The following is a 16724-nucleotide window of genomic DNA, read 5'->3' on the forward strand; positions in this document are numbered from 1 at the left end:
TCTTTGCCATTTCTTTGCCATTCAGGCTTCTTATGTCGATAGTACTGATCTTTAACTCTGGTGATGTTGAGTTAGGATGTGCTTTCAGATTTGTTCCAGTAGCTGACTTTTCGCTGTTTGCCCTGGATCCCTGGCGAAAACAATGGGGGGGCCTTGTTTAAAAGGGCGACATCCCAGCCGGCATGAAATTTTGTCATGTTGTACCATCATTTTCTATATTGGTTTAAGCCAATAAGAATACAATTTGGTCGGCTAAATCTCAAATTGCCAGCTCATCCTCATTCGTTCAGTATCCAGGTAGATACCCAACAGGGTGCACCACGAGAAGATGAAGATTGGACATTAGGTCAGAAGACCTGGGCGGTTCTCTGCATTACTTTAAAGGCTATGTGGAGGTCTCCTATCAGTTATACAGCTTTGACCCTTATACATCCCAGAGTTATATGTTTAAGTACTAAAACTTACAGAAATTTTTTGGATTATTTTGAGCCGCAATGCAATGTGGAATGAATTTTTTCATATTCAATCTTAATGGAACTAAGAAAGAAATCTACTGCACGAAAATACAGTCAAATGATCATTTTTAGTCAAATTTAATATCTTCAAAAGTATTCACAATTTTATGATTTTAAATCAAAATCAAAATAACTTCATGTCAAAATATAAACAGAGATATGAAAGTTAAATTTTTATTATCTTCATTTTTGTTTTATTAAGTATATGTAAATGTTTCATGCTTTGACCCATTCAACTGGGAATATGTAAGCCAGCCAACCTCTCCTTGTTAGCTTATTTTCTTTCATAATTTAAATGAAAAAAACACATACAAACCTTTAGGTTTTTTTTTTTTACCCAGTTGAAGTTTAACCAACATTGTGACAAAAATTATATCTATGTTGAAAATCTTGCTCAGTATTTTTATACAATACTAAATCTTCTGTATTATCTCCATCCTTCTTGCAAAATATAGCAATTATATATTTTTCATAACAGGTGATAGATATATAGGGTAATCAATATTTGTCACACATGGCAAATACCCTGTAGAATTTTTCTTAGGATGAGAATTCACCAGGTGACGTATATCCTATTTTAGTCATTGTTCTATGTATGGAAGATTTGAAAAATTTCTCGTGAGAGTCAGCTGAAAATCTACAAGTATGTTTTTCCCCTCTGTCTTCTTCATACAATGTCTAAAACTTAGAACTGTTATGTGGATGAGGAGGAGGAAACAGAAATTTATATAGCACTTCAGTTTTAAACACATTCAGAACTATTCATGTCTGACCTGCCAACTGTTCATGTTATTCTTATAATAATGTATTCTATTACATAATGAGGCTTCATTGTTAGCTGATTTCTTCTAATTTTTTCACTTTCCTGATTTCATGCAATTTTTATCACTTATGGTCAACATGCACACATCTTACTACTTTCACAATGCATGGGAAGACATTGCCATGTGACACATTGGCTGATAGATTTCTCCTATTATAGGCAAAAGTGCAAATATTTTACTCTATACAGGATAAAGACAAAGGAGTATTGGAGTTTAACCGAATTATATTCATAATAGATGACAATAGATGCCGGCCTGTTTGGCCAAGTGGTTAACGTATCTACTCTCCAGCCAAAAGGCTGCAGGTTTAAATCCAGGCATGGGCATGTTTGCGATAGTCTGTGAAAATACTAGTAGTGGTGGTGGTCAGTAGATGGTGTTGGTGTAGTTGCAGTTCTTGTAGTTGGTGGACTGAGTGTGGAGACAGTTGTAGAGTAGATGCCCTCACTTGATGAGTCTTTGGACTCCCTGAAGGTGTCATGTAATAATAATAATAATAGATGTCTCCACACCTTAAAAATTCAGACATGTTTAACAGTTTTGGCAGAGATTTTTTAAATACAAAAGTGCACTTAAGTATACTCAAAAATGACTGTTTTATATGTTTTTTTATTTCTATAAAAAATACTGAAAGGGTGTAAACCTGTAGTACAATAGTACCATGGGTGGGCTAAAGGTTAGATAATCCAATACTGGATGAATAAATGAATGATCAGGATTTCTAATTTTAAATACCAAACTTGGAATTTTTTAAAGCAATATCAGGCCTTAGATAAGTAGGGTAGTGGTCTCAACACCAAGCAATGAAATTCATCGACTTACCAAAGACATTCACAAACACACATACAGCAGAATAAAAATCCATAGCAATCATGCCATTAACAAATACAATAATTTATTAGGTATAGTTTCTGGGAAAATTCCCATGCTACTCCTCTTAAACACTATTATTATAATAACGGCTATTATAGCCTGTTTTTGTTTAGGAGTGTCCCTTATTTTAAATACATTGGCTATTATTACTCAAAAAAGGGGTATATATATTTTAGGGCATTATGGGTGAATATAGAAGGCAATTATAGCAGAATAAAAGAGGTGGAAAAATTTTGCACATACCTTGTTTTGATTCCAGGATGTCTTCCAATTTCATGATCCTGCTTAAGGTTGTTTATAAAGAGGGGAGGGAGGGAGCATGGATTGTGTTTTGACATGGGAAAATAAATTTGGAAACCCGGGTTATATATTAATAATATATACATATAAATAAATATATATATTATTGTGTTTAGGGACACATTTTGTGGGGGGGGAAGGAGAGAAGGGGTAGGGTTTACTTATGTGGAAACTGGGTAGGGGGAGGGGGTTAACGGGGTGCAGACCGTTTAGGTCGACTGACCATCATCGGAACTTTTTCGGAATGAGTGTAGGGCTATGTCAAGACTGTAAGTTGAATCTGCCAAATAAGGGCATTTGTTGTCGCTAAATGGCTGGAGACGTGGCTTAATTTGTAAGTTCTGGATCGTCCAACATTCGGAAATTAGGTAGGCCGGTGGACGTTGATTGAATTTTCATCACATTTTATGGCGATAGTTTTGGATATTCTAAGCATTGTTTCATTGTCTTGTTTGTCTATGATTATGGCCTTGTCGATTTGGGGGATATGTTTCAGTTTAAGGGTGTGAGCTGCAATTTCTGTCTTCCCTGTACTCTGTGTTTTATTTTTATTTTTGATGTTGCGATGTTTTTTGTGTTCAAATATTCTGGAATGGGAATATTGCAATCCCTGAAGTGCTCTTGTAGTCTAGTCCATAAGCACCTAATTGTAGAGCCAGTGTAGGTGACCACCAATCTGATATTCTGCTGCTAATCTTTTCACTCCAAAATGCATAACCTTACACTTTGCCACATTAAATTGACATCCATTTTTCCTAGCCCAGTCCTCCAAACTATCCAAATCATAATGTAAAATTTTGACATCCTGTGCACACACAATTGCTCTACCCAACTTTGCATCATCAGCAAACAAGTGAACACTTCCTCTCAGATCCTTTCCAATATCATTGATGAAAAAATTGAAAAGCAGTGGTCCAAGAACAGAGCCCTGTGGCACTCCACTAGTCACAAGACGTCTTTTAGACTCCACTCCTGAATAAACCACTCTTTGATATCTCTCCTTCAACCACCCTCTTATCCATCTCACCAACCCTATATCTATACCCATCTGCTCCAGTTTACTGATTAGGGTTCCATGTGGTATCCTATCAAAGGCCTTGGCAAGATCCAGTAGTATCACTGTAAACCCATTACCCCTATCCAGTTCAGCCGTCACTGTGTTATAAAACGTGAGCAAGTTACTGAGGCATGATCTACCCTTCACAAAACCATGTTGTCCCCCATACAATATCCCATTTTCATCTATCCAATCCTGTATTCTTTTCTTGACTAATTTCTCTAAGACCTTGACAATGATTCCTGATATGCTAATCGGTCTGTAATTTACAACAGCAGTCTTGGAACCACCTTTATGCAGTGGAACTATTTTCCCCTCTTTCCACCCGCTCGGGACTAACCCAGACCCGAGACTCAAATTAAACAAAATGGTCAAGGGTACTGACAATTCTTTAGCTGCTTCTCGTACAACACGAGCTGGTATACCATCCAATCCCACAGATGTATTGACATTGAGGTTATGCAATAGACTACTCACCTCCACTTCATTAACCCCAATTCCTGTATAATCTACTGGTTTATTCGTTTGTGCAATGTCACCACCTGGATGATATACTTTTGCAAAGTGCTCACTCAGTAACTCAACTATCTCAACTGATTCAGTTACCTCCCTACCATCGGCATTCTTTAAAATCAATCTGCCATGTACATTTTTCCTTTTACTTGCTACATATCTAAAAAACTGTTTAGGATTCTCTTTAGCCTGCATGGCCAATGTTCTTTCGTAATCCTTTTTTGCTTTTCTTACCACACTCGTCACCCTTCTGGCCTGCGCTTTATACCGTTCATGTGCCTGGCGGTCACCCTTCTCCTTAAATTCCCTCCATAGTTGTTTCTTTTTTTGCAACTCAAGCTTAATGGTGTTATTCATCCATTCAACCCCTACTTGATTTATTATTCGGACTCTAGGTATACAGTCAGCCATTGCTTCATGCAAGCACTTCTTAACTACCTCCCATGCACTATCAACTTCTAGTCCTTGCAGTTGTACATGCCATGGCACTGAACCAATCAAACTCCTAAGCTTGTCATACTTTCCAGCCCGATAATTCCACATGTACCCTGCCTTAATTGAAAATTCTACACCTTTAGCCACCTCCCAAGTTAAGACCCTATGATCACTCTCACCGATTGGTGGCAATGTGGTCATATTTGTTACAGCCAAATCCTCAGATGTAATTACTAGGTCAAGCACTCTCTGACCCCTAGTATTTTCCATTACATGCTGTCGAAGATAGTTATCCCTTAATAACCGCATAAAATCCAGTTCCTTCCTCCCGTGTGTCCTCTCCTCACTCCAATCAATGCGACCATAGTTGAAATCTCCCATAATAATCACCCTCCTTCCACCCATTTCTTCTATTTGCTTGTGCATACTGTCACCACCATCTTCTCCATCACCTGGTCTATAGTAGCACCCAATTGTATATTTAGTTCTGCTAGCCACAATCTCACACCAAATGGCCTCAAATGTGCTCTTTTCTCTATCCTGCAATTCAACTTCTATTCTCCTTGGCTGGGGCTCATCAGCTATCATCAACAATACTCCTCCCCCCATTTTATTCTCTCTGTCATTCCTGAACACACTATACCTATCACATTCAATCCCACTAGTTATATCATCTACAGTCAGCCATGTTTCACTAATACCTATAACCTGTGGTCTGGAAGTGCCAACCATGGCCAAAAACTCTTCCTTCTTGTTCCTAATACTCCTAGTATTAGTGTACATGAATTTAAGACCCCCATTAGCCCCAACCCTACCTTGATGCCTTATATTAACTATCCCACTCAGATTTGTTGTCCCTATTTGCTCTGGCATATTATATTCATTCTTACATTCAACTGCCTCCATAAGGACTGTATCTTTACTCCCCCCCCCCTTAACAAATCTAGTTTCCCTGAATTTGCACATCCACTACATTCAGCAACACTTTCTCAAGTCTTCTTACACCGTAACCATTCAAATGCAAGCCATCTATCTTATATAGATCCTTTCGCCCATCAAACTCACTCCGCACATCCACAAATTCCACACCACTCGTCATACATAACCCACGCATAAAGTCATTCGCAATTATGGCCCTCCTTTTAAACATTTCACTGTCATACTGTGGCAAAAGACTAATCATTCTAACTCTCTCACTCTTTTTTTTTGCTACCTCAAACAATTCATTCAGGTCTTCTATCATTTCCATTTTATCTCCTTTCAAATCATTCGTACCTGCCACAACAATCATTTCTTTCACCCTTTCCTTTTGCTCTCTAATAGACGCAGTTACGTCCTTTATGGTCGCACCAGGTTGGTACGATTTTGTCAAATCCTCTACTAACACACCTCGTACTAACGAGTCTCCATACAGCACTCTATCCTTCATTTTGTTCAAGTTCACATTCATACGTCTATTTTTCCTGTCATACCTTTTATTATTGGTTGGTTCATTCAGTCTACTTTTGTTCATGCACTCTAGCTGCTGTTTTGCTCTTTCTATCGCACTATTCAACAACGCGATCTCACTTAATGCATCTATCTCATCTTTTTTTTGTTCTCTGAGAAACCATTTATACTATCATTCACACTCTCATAATTCTCATGTACAACCTTGCCGTTTCTTGTCATATCCCTATTTCCTTCATTCTGAAGGTTGACAAAAATATCACACTCACGATCCGAAATACACTTCAATTCCTCATTCTCCCTACATTTTCTACACACATTCAATCCTTTATTATCATCTAACCACACTCCGACCGCACTCTGCAAAGCGTACATTTCACAGCTAGTACACTGACTCATTTCTTTTATGCTACCGTTCTTTGATAACGATAGCGAACCTTCATTACTGGCCGCCATTTTCCTTCGCACAGGTGCCATACTTATTTGCAACGTGTTTTGTCAAATTATACGTTCTAACACACCAAAAATAGCCGCACTAAAATACGCAAGGCAAACAAAACAAAACTACACAATATTAAGTAATTTGTATCGATAACTGAAAATGATACTTATCTTATCTGAAGCTTGCACGAACACTACACATTACGAATTCATCTAGTGGCGACTTCCCGACATAGATTATGTTATAAAACACTTTAGTACACTAACCACGCTAATAAAGCTCCAATAATATACCAAAATTACACACTTAAGTCCATTAAATTGAATCCAAAACATCAATAAATCAACAAAAAACACAAATCTCTCAGGAGCTCTCCGATAGCACGTCCGTTCACCAGCTAGCCTCGACACCAATTCAACAAAAGGGATCTTATTATTAAAGTGTATTTTGTGTGGGGGGGAAGAAGGGGGGGGGAGTGGTATTGAGTAGAAAGCCAATGGTTGAAGGGTATGATTACAAACCACAATTTAAATTAGGTATAGTTTCTGAGAAAATTCCCATGCTACTCCTCTTAAACACTATTATTATAATAATGGCTATTATAGCCTGTTTTTGTTTAGGAGTGTCCCTTATTTTAAATACGTTAGCTATTATTACTCAAAAAAGGGGTATATATATTTTAGGGCATTATGGGTGAGTACAGAAGGCAATTATAGTAGAATAAAAGAGGTGGAAAAATTTTGTACATACCTTGTTTTGATTTCAGGATGTCTTCCAATTTCATGATCCTGCTTAAGGTTGTTTATAAAGAGGGGAGGGAGGGAGCATGGATTGTGTTTTGACATGGGAAAATAAATTTGGAAACCCGGGTTATGTATTAATAATATATATATAAATATATATATATATATATATTATTGTGTTTAGGGGTGCATTTTGTGGTGGGGGGGGGGGGAGGAGAGAAGAGGAAGGGTTTAGTTATGTGGAAACTGGTGCAGGGGAGGGGGTTAATGGGGTTAAATATATATATCCCTTTTTTGAGTAATAATAGCCAATGTATTTAAAATAAGGGCCACTCCTAAACAAAAACAGGCTATAACAGCCGTTATTAATAACAATAATTTATCACTTTTATTCAATCTTTATAGATCAAATTATGAAAGTGGATGACATTAAAACTGATATAATTGGATATGCTAATCTGAGCTCTACTTTATGAAGATGATCATAAATCCGGCATAAGTCTTCAAGACTCAAACTAAATTGAATAATGTAACAAATTTGATATGAAAATCGGCAACAAAAACTAAAACCATGCAAATATAAAAAACCTGGAAAATATTAACTACATTATCATAGAAAACCTACAGAACACAGCTGATATAGCAGAGAGCAAGTTGAATAAATTTATATAGCCACAACACTGAATTAGTGGTATAGAAGAGTATGTTTAAATTGATTTTAACTTATGGATCTAAGAGTTGGATTAGAATCTGCCTCCATAACTCCCAGGAATGGCCTCTGGTTATTCCCCTCTCACCTTCTACTCTTTTCATGATCCCCTCTGGATTAATCTGATAAAATTCCCTCACTAACTTAAACCTCTCTATCATATCACCTCACTTCTTCCTATCTACCAAACTCTGCAATCCACATTTCTTCAACCTCTCATCATAAAGAGAAAAATCAGGGAATTGAACAGAGCACCAATGGTAGAATCATGTTAAAAATTAGGATATGACAGCTATACCAAACTTGAACTATTTAAACTATTCTGAATAACTTGAAATAAATTAGGCATTAATTTAGCAATAAAAACTCAAAACTAAAAACAAGCAAGAAAATAGAGCACCTATACATGGCAGTGTTCAAACTAATTTGAACATGAACTGGGTTAGAAATAAAAGTTGGCCAGAGTGACAAGAACAGGTGGCATCAATGATAGAATCATATTAAAAATTATAATATTAGAAATGAATGATACTGTTAGTGTTCAAAATTATGTGAGCAGAGCTCATTTAATGTATGGTTATTTAAAGAATGGGGAGAGAAGGTTAGCAAAACACATTTGATGCTAGGTTGTCAGGGAAAGCACCTAAAGGACCAAAATCTGAGTGGATTGATATAGCTGGCTATATTTTACAATCTTGAAATGTAAAATCTGATACTATTGGAGGGCTTATAAATAACAGATTAATTTCCAAATTATTATTATTATTACACCTTCCATGGAGTCAACAGACTCATCGTGGGAGATTCATTCAACTGACAACATATTTATCATAAAGAATCTTAAAATCCTTAACATGCCTTGCATTTAACAACACATTCTGGTAATGCATTCCATTCACTGACAATTCTCCATGTAAAAAATCTACTCCTCACATCCTTCTTCACCACAAGTTTACATAACTTCTAGGAATGACCTCTGGTTCTTCCCCTCTTACCTTCCACTCTTTATAATCCCCTCTGGATTAATCTGATAAAATCCTCTCATTAACTTAAACGTCTCTATCATATCACCTCTCTTCCTCCTATCCACCAAACTCTTCAATCTCTCTCTCCATAACCAGCACTCCAAACTCCTGATATTGTCTTAGTCACTCATCTCTGGATCCTCTCCAATGTCTCCACATCACATTGAAAACCAGGTGACCAGATCTGAGCACAATAGCCCAAGTGTGGTCTGACCAGTGCCTTATACAGTGGCACAACCACTTCCTTATCCTTGCATGTTAGAGTACTTCTTATCATAGCAGAATACGATGTGCAGCTTTTCCAAACTAGCAATATGCCCTCTAAACTTCAGTCCACTGTCAACCATCCAAATCTCTAATCTCATCCACTTCCTGCATTACGGCACCATCAATATAGTACATAGCCTTATATTGCTGCACTCCAAAATGCAACACCTTGCACTTATTGATATTAAAACTACAACCCCACTCTTTTGTCCACGTCTATTTAAGGCTTCCTGAAGGGATTCAACATCAGCATCAGCAGTGCTACTTATAATTCTTCCCAAATTTGCATCATCAGCAAATAATTGAATATCCCAGTCAGTCCACATGATATATCATTTACAAACAAGTTAAACAGTATGGGCCCAAGAACAGAATCCTTGGGCATGCCATGCCACTGGTCACCCCTGTTTTTTGAGACACTGCTCCATCATACACAACCTGCTGGTATTGTTCAGAGAGCCAATCTCTGATCCATCTAAACCAATATACTGTCTAATCTCATCCTCTGCAGCTTATACATCAACTTATCATGTGGTAATCTATCAAATGCTTTGCAAAGTCTAAGAATATCACTGTATATGATTCTCCCTTATCTAACAGACTCGTCACCTTATCATAAAATGCAAGTAAATTACTGAAACAGGACCTACCCTTTATAATTCCATGCTGACCTTCATGAAGGATGTCATGTCCATCAATCCAATTCTGTATTCTATTCCTTATCAATCTCTCCAACACCTCTCCACCTTGACTACAGGCTAGTTTGTATAACTACAAACTAGCCTGTAGGTGGAGACTTCTGTCTCAGAACCATGCTTGTGGAGTGGTACTATTTTGCCCTCTTTCCATTCCTTAGGAACCCTACCCACTGCAAGATTTTCATCAAATACCAGGTCAAGGGCATAACCAACTGTGGTGTACATTCCTCAAGCATACATGGTGATATGTCGTCCATTCCCACAGCCTTATTCACATCTAACCAAATCAACATCTGATACACCTCTGTTTCTTTCACTTCCAATTCTCCTAATACTTGCCTCTCTTCTATATATCATACTGGATAATTTATACCAGTATGATATACAATAATAAATTTAGTTTAATCCTTTATTCAAGCGTAAGCAAACAAAGTATGCGCCTGAGATGGTGGATAAGAATCTAAAATTTAGAGGACATATTGCCAAAATTGTGAGGACAACACAACAAATTCTGGCAATGATGCGGAGGACACTGACTTATAGAAGTAATGAGATTCTGGTTCCATTGTATAAGGCTGTGATTAGGCTACATATGGACTACTGTGCACAGATTTGGTCACCTGATTTTTTTAGAGATGTTGGAGAGGATTCAGAGGCAACTGACTAAAATAGTTTCTGATCTCTGGAATGATGAATATGAAGAAAGCAATTTGTAGAGTCTAATGGATAGGAAGAAGCGAGGCTAAGAGGTACAAATTGTGAAGGGGCTGTTATATGATTAACATTGAAGTTGTTTTTCATAAAATGATGGGGGACTGGGGTAAGTAGAAGTCATCCCTAGAAACTGTATAAGGAGGGTGTGAGCAAGGGAGTAAGAAGCATGTTTTTTGCATGGAGAGTTGTGAATGATTGGAATGCATTACCTGAGAGCGTGGCATCTGCCGAGAATTTGAATATATTTAAGGCATAGTATGATGATCTGTGTGTATGATAAAAGGGCATCCTAGCTGAGTCTGTGACTCCGTGGGATATTAGGATAATAATAATAAGTGATTTTGAGTACCTAGTACAAGACCCCCCCCCCCTCCCCAAATGCTTGTTGGCAGCTGAAGTGGCCCAAAAAAAGCTGCATGCATGAATTTCTAGATTATTTACCCATTCATCTCACCCAGAGTACTAAATGGTCTGTTAGTTCAGAACCTTTTATGGGTGGAAATGATATTAAAAAGTCATCTTGATGTAATTTTCTGATGTGTGCAATTTTTTTTCCCTCTTAACATTATTTACTAGTGCCTTTGAGTGCTATATGACAGTTTCATATTTAAGTTGCAACATATGGGGATTTAGACAATAAATATCAGAGTTGTATACAGGCAATGGTTTTCAAATGTTTTAAAAAGATGCTCCCTTTTTTGCAATGAAAAAATCCTTGTGTCCTGAAACCCTTTTCCTAAAAGAATTTTTATGTATAGTTTTTGTAACATGTATTTTATTCTAGTAAAACTAAGATGTTCTTACAATTTTTTTTATTTTTTATTATACACTTATACTTCACACTAAAAGTAAAATAGCACAGAGATGTTTATTTTAAAATTTATAACTTTTAAATTCTAACATGGTATATTAATGACAAACATATTTAATGACATGTTTGGGCTTTTTTTTAAAAAATGTGGAGTAATTTTAATGCTATATATTGAAATAAGTCGATGGAAATCAGGGAAAATCTTATGGAATTTTTTGTCACATGACTAGTTGGAGAAGAAATAATTATGGATGATAGATCTTGTTATAAATGTCATCAAGTGACCAATATACATGACATAATGTAGATGATTAATGACCGTTGCATTGTGGTAAACTAGGTTTTATTTCTAAAGGGATGGGGATGGGTCAAGAGTTTCACAAGTGCATGACAGGAGAATATATCTTGCATACTATGTGCTCTTGAAGTCAATAAGGCAATGGGAGTGTTTAGGATTTTGACATGTTTTAAGAGAATGTGGAAATGACATTTCTATTGACTTGGATTTTCAGAGCGATAAATTAAGAGAGGTTTTAACTTGCAATCATCAGCTGTATTTCCACCAAGCATTACTGTCAATTGGTCTTTGGAAGCCTTAAAGCCAGGAAACATTTTTTCTTCACGTGCGATGAAAGTTCTCTTAAGCATCTTTTTTCCAGAACAAGCTGGTCTCGTCTACATTAAATATGGTTTGACTGCTATAGCTACCTTCCTTGATGATAGCCTTAGGTGTCTCAGGAAAAGCAGACGAAGCCTCTTTATCAGCGCTTGCTGCCTCTCCACGATGCTATGCCAGTTACAGCGATTTTTAAATCGGTTGAACCAATCATTACTGGCCACAAAATTTTCTTCTTTGGCCGCTTCTCCAGCTTCTATTTTTAGCCTCTCAAAAATCAGCTTGGCTTGGCTACATATCGTCGTTTGATCAGCTGGGCAATTTTTTACTCTCACTTGCTTATCAGACCATAATTTAAGCATCATTTCCATCTCACCAATAATCCCATGACATTTATGAATTATGCTTGAATTCAATGATTGGGCATTTTTCACAGCAGCGAGAATTCTTTCTTTATCTTTCATGATTGTTCTTACTGTGGAATGAAAATTCTCACAAATTTTCATTCCGCCTTCAAAATCCTTAATAATGTTGAGTTTTGTTTCCAAAATCAATGTTTTTCTTTTCTTGCTAGCTGTAGAAGAATCGGACTTGCTTCTTTTGGATGACATTATTATTTTTTATGTGATTTTGTAGACTATAAAAAAAATCATGTATGAATGGAGACTGCATGAAACACATCAGTGCTTGTTCACAGCATGTGCGACACTGGTGAATGCAGCCGGTGTGGAAAGATACGACTAGTGGTGAGGCGTGACAGGAATACGTACATATGAGAAACCGCGTAACTCCGGATTCGCGTAAGTCGGGGTAGTTTTAGGTTGTCAAATGCCTCTATTGGGCTTTATCCCAATTGAATCTAACACCTTTCCTTGTCAAGTACACTATAGATCTCAATAGCTGTGAACAATTAAGAATAAATTTTCTTTAGAAATTTAACATGCCAGTGAATCTACGAACTTGCCTAACTGTTTTTGGTGGTTTGGCTGATAGTATGCCTTCTATATTTGACTGAGTTGGCATAATTCCATTGTTGCTGATTTTATTACCTAAATACTCAACTTCTTTTAAGTAAAATTTGCATTTAAAGCACTTTAAAGATTGATTTGCTTCATATAATCTCTTTAAAATATTCCACAGAATTTCATCCCTAATGGCTATCTAGATCCTTTGAATAAATTAGAAGATCATCTTGAAAACAGATGACTTCACTTCCCGACGTACCTGATAAAAGAGAATTCATTAAGGATTGGAATGACAGAATTTCTTGCACCTTGTGGTAATCTACATTGATTATTTGCAAAAGTATGCCATAATTGAAAATTTTGAACACTATTTGTCTGTTGATTGAATTTGAAGGCATTTGATAAATCTGTGAATCTCTTGTTCCTTCTAGCAATTGTCAGAGACAGTGGATGTGTTCAACACCTTCTGCTTTTCAAGAAACCTACTTGATGTGTGAGCAGAAGAGTAAATGTTTATCTTCTTTCCATCAAACAGCAGTTTGCATGCCCTCAATCAGTCTCCATACTCATGACTAGCATTGTATAGTCCTGATATCATTTTTGTTATCCACTTCTGTACTCTCAAAAGTTACTTCATCCTATTTATATCTTTGTGTATATCTGAACAGAGTAATCCAGATGTGGTCTGATCACGGCTTTATACAATGTAATCATCACTATTTTATTTCTGCTGTCATTCTCAGTATTTCAGAAATCTTTTGGGTTGCCTTCTCCACTCACCACTTCGAATTATATCGATCATCACCCAAAGACTCTTGCCACCTCCTCCAAAAGTGGAGTTTGAGGTCTCCCATTAATGCATCCCAAATTTCAAGACTATACATTAAGTTGCATTAAAATGACATCCCCATTCATAGCTATCCAAATTATTCATATTTACCTGAAGGACAATATTAACCCTATCAAGCTTCATATTATCTGCACACAACTGAACACTGCAATCCTATGGTAGATCATTGACAAAGGTTAAACAATTAAAGTCCCAGTACAGTGAGTCCTGTGAAACCTTGTGAATTTCTTTTTTGGAGGTTTGGCTGATAGCATGCCTTCTATATAGTACAGTACATGTCTTGTGTGGCACTCTGCCAAACACCTTTGCAAAAAATAGTAATAATAATAAAATAAAAATATGCTTTTCTCTCATCAGTGGTTCTTGTTACTTGATTATAAATGGCACTTAGATTACTAGAACAAAAGCATCCCTTAACAAAACCATGCTGATCCTTATCCATTATATTACTCTTATCTGTCCAATTTTGTGTGTTGTGATCAATTACTAATTTCTACAAAATCTTAGCAACTACAGAAGAAACATAGGCTGGTCTATAGTTTGATGTCTCCATTCTACCACCACTCTTTTGCAATAGTACTACTTTCACTCCTTTGATTTTTCCTGCATCTAGACTTTCGGTGATTTTACCAGAAAAGCACATCGCAATTGCAAAATTAACAGAAGGTCTCAGCTTAATTAAGAAAGGTTTACAGATTTTGGAGGACATAGATTCTAATGAGGAACGAATTGTAGCCACAAGGCAAGGAATAAAAAAATCACTGGCTTGCTATGAACCAGTTCTCATTTATCCTAAATTTGGTGAAATTTTTTATCTTTTTGCTGATGCTTCAAATGATTGCACTGCTACTTGTCGCATTTTCTTAAACACTTCCAAAGAACAAAATTCTCTGGTTGTCGTTCTCAAATTTTCATTCTCTCTCTACTTGTTTTTCTTCATTACTCCGGTACCGAACGCTCTGTCATCTGTCAATCACCCATCAATCTCATCGGTGAGCATCACACTTCATCAGACTCTAGTAAGTACATCAATTTCAAATGGTTTACATTTCATTTTAACATTAATAATATCAATAACGGGCACATCGTAAGTGCCAATCATATGTGTTACAAAACAAAAAGTAATAATATATTAGAAGAGAGAAACAATTGTAAAAAGATTCATAATTTAAAATGATGATTACTTTTACACTTTTCAATAATAACCACAAAATCATTTTAAAATCAGTCTTAATTTGAAAAAAGTTGTCCCTTAAATTCATTCTGCAAAATAGAAAAAAAAACAGTATCACAAATGAACAATTATGTAAATTTAAATATAGTGATTAGCACATCAGTCTTACCCGTTTCCAGATTTCAGTATGTATCCTCTTTAGATCATGTGAATGCATTTCAAGAGATTTCTGGAGATCCTGGAGAAAGAAAGGTAGAAAGAAAGCAATGTTTTTAGACACCATAAACAGATCTTTTGGCATATACTAACCTAAATGATGTAAAAGTGTTCCAAGAAAAAAAAAACAGCATTAATATAAAAATTTTGGTTTTAAAATTTTTAAATCTGTAATAAATAATTAATGAGCACCTAAAATGATTTTATTACAATCTTGTTTGAATTATAAACTATTTTAGAGTTAAAATAGTTTATGATCTTTTGCATGCTGACATGTTTTCAAGTAAATAATTAAGTGAATATAAATAATTTTATTTCAAGGTTTGGTCTATCTTTTTGTAACTATAGCAACACTCACCTGCTAGCATTTTATCCTCCTGTTAGCCTCAACATAGAACCAAATTCATTTCTACTATCCTCAATTTGGGCTGCCACCTTTAGAGGATTGAATTCCTCTGCTATTATCAGCCTCCCCCCCCCCCCATCTGTTTTTTTTTACTGAAAAATAGGATATCACTCACATTCTATTCCTTTCTACTTGTTCTACTCACATTCTATTTGTTCAACGATTGCTGAACAAGTCTTGCTAATAGTTATAATTTTAGTCAGAATGTACTTGACCAAGGAAAGAATATCCCCTGCCCCTAGCATTAGCAAGTGACCTGCTAACTTAATTAAACTCTCTCTCTCTCTCTTTCTCTGTGTGTGTGTGTGTGTGTGTGTGTGTGTGTGTGTGTGTGTGTGTGTGTGTGTGTGTGTGTGTGTGTGTGTGTGTAGTATATTATCAACAGTTTATCATTACTATTCATCTCTGTTCCTGGCTCAGTTCTGAAATAATCCTTACACCCAAACTTACTATGCTGTGGGGTCATCTCCCCCCCCTTCCCCTGCTACACTCATCACTTTGATCTTTCCGATTTTCACATTTACTCACTTCAAGTGTTCACTTAACAACACTGAATGCATACAACATAGTTTGTTTAATAACATCCATATTTAATTGTTTAAAGTATTTATGTAGCAGATTTTCAAGTAGAATCCTATTAAATGCCTTTGCAAATACAGCAAAATCACTATATATATATCCATTTTTTTTTTTTATCCAACTAAACTGTAAATTACTACCTACCATTCACAAAGCCATCTTCTTCCACCAGTAGAATATCATATTGATATCCATCAATTCGTGAATTCTGAAAATTTTTCCAATACCTTAACTAATACAGTACTTATACAGTACATATAACTGAGATACAGTTCTATAATCTCGGGACCTCCTTTATGTCTATTCTGATTGCTTTCCACTCCCTTGGTACTCTGTCAGTGCTGACACTTAAAATAAATAACATGATCAGAGGCATTGCCAATTCTGCAGATATCTCATTTTATTCCATGTCTACAGTCTACATTAGCATCACAGTTTTGTAATATCTTGAACATTTTCAGTCGCACTGATTCCTAGTACATCAGTGTATTTTTTCCTTTTCACACACACTCACACCTTAAAAATATGGATGTGTATTTAAGG

The 16724-nt window shown here is 36.2% G+C and overlaps 1 protein-coding gene across 3 annotated transcripts in view; it reads right to left on the reverse strand.

Annotated features, from left to right (window-relative positions):
* The window catches only part of LOC150096721 (uncharacterized protein KIAA2013 homolog), a 401644-nt gene that overhangs the window by 96630 nt on the left and 288290 nt on the right, over positions 1-16724 (reverse strand). For all 3 annotated transcript variants that reach the window (XM_090407839.1, XM_090407838.1, XM_090407840.1), the window contains exon 11: positions 15150-15218. In XM_090407839.1, the coding sequence (XP_090263965.1) occupies positions 15150-15218 (69 nt within the window). The remainder of the gene's footprint in view (positions 1-15149; positions 15219-16724) is intronic.

The sequence above is a fragment of the Typopeltis vanoorti genome, chromosome 18, assembly GCF_054136105.1.
Source record: "Typopeltis vanoorti isolate ZY-2024b chromosome 18, IOZ_Tvanoo_1.0, whole genome shotgun sequence".
NCBI classification, from domain to species: domain Eukaryota; kingdom Metazoa; phylum Arthropoda; class Arachnida; order Uropygi; family Thelyphonidae; genus Typopeltis; species Typopeltis vanoorti.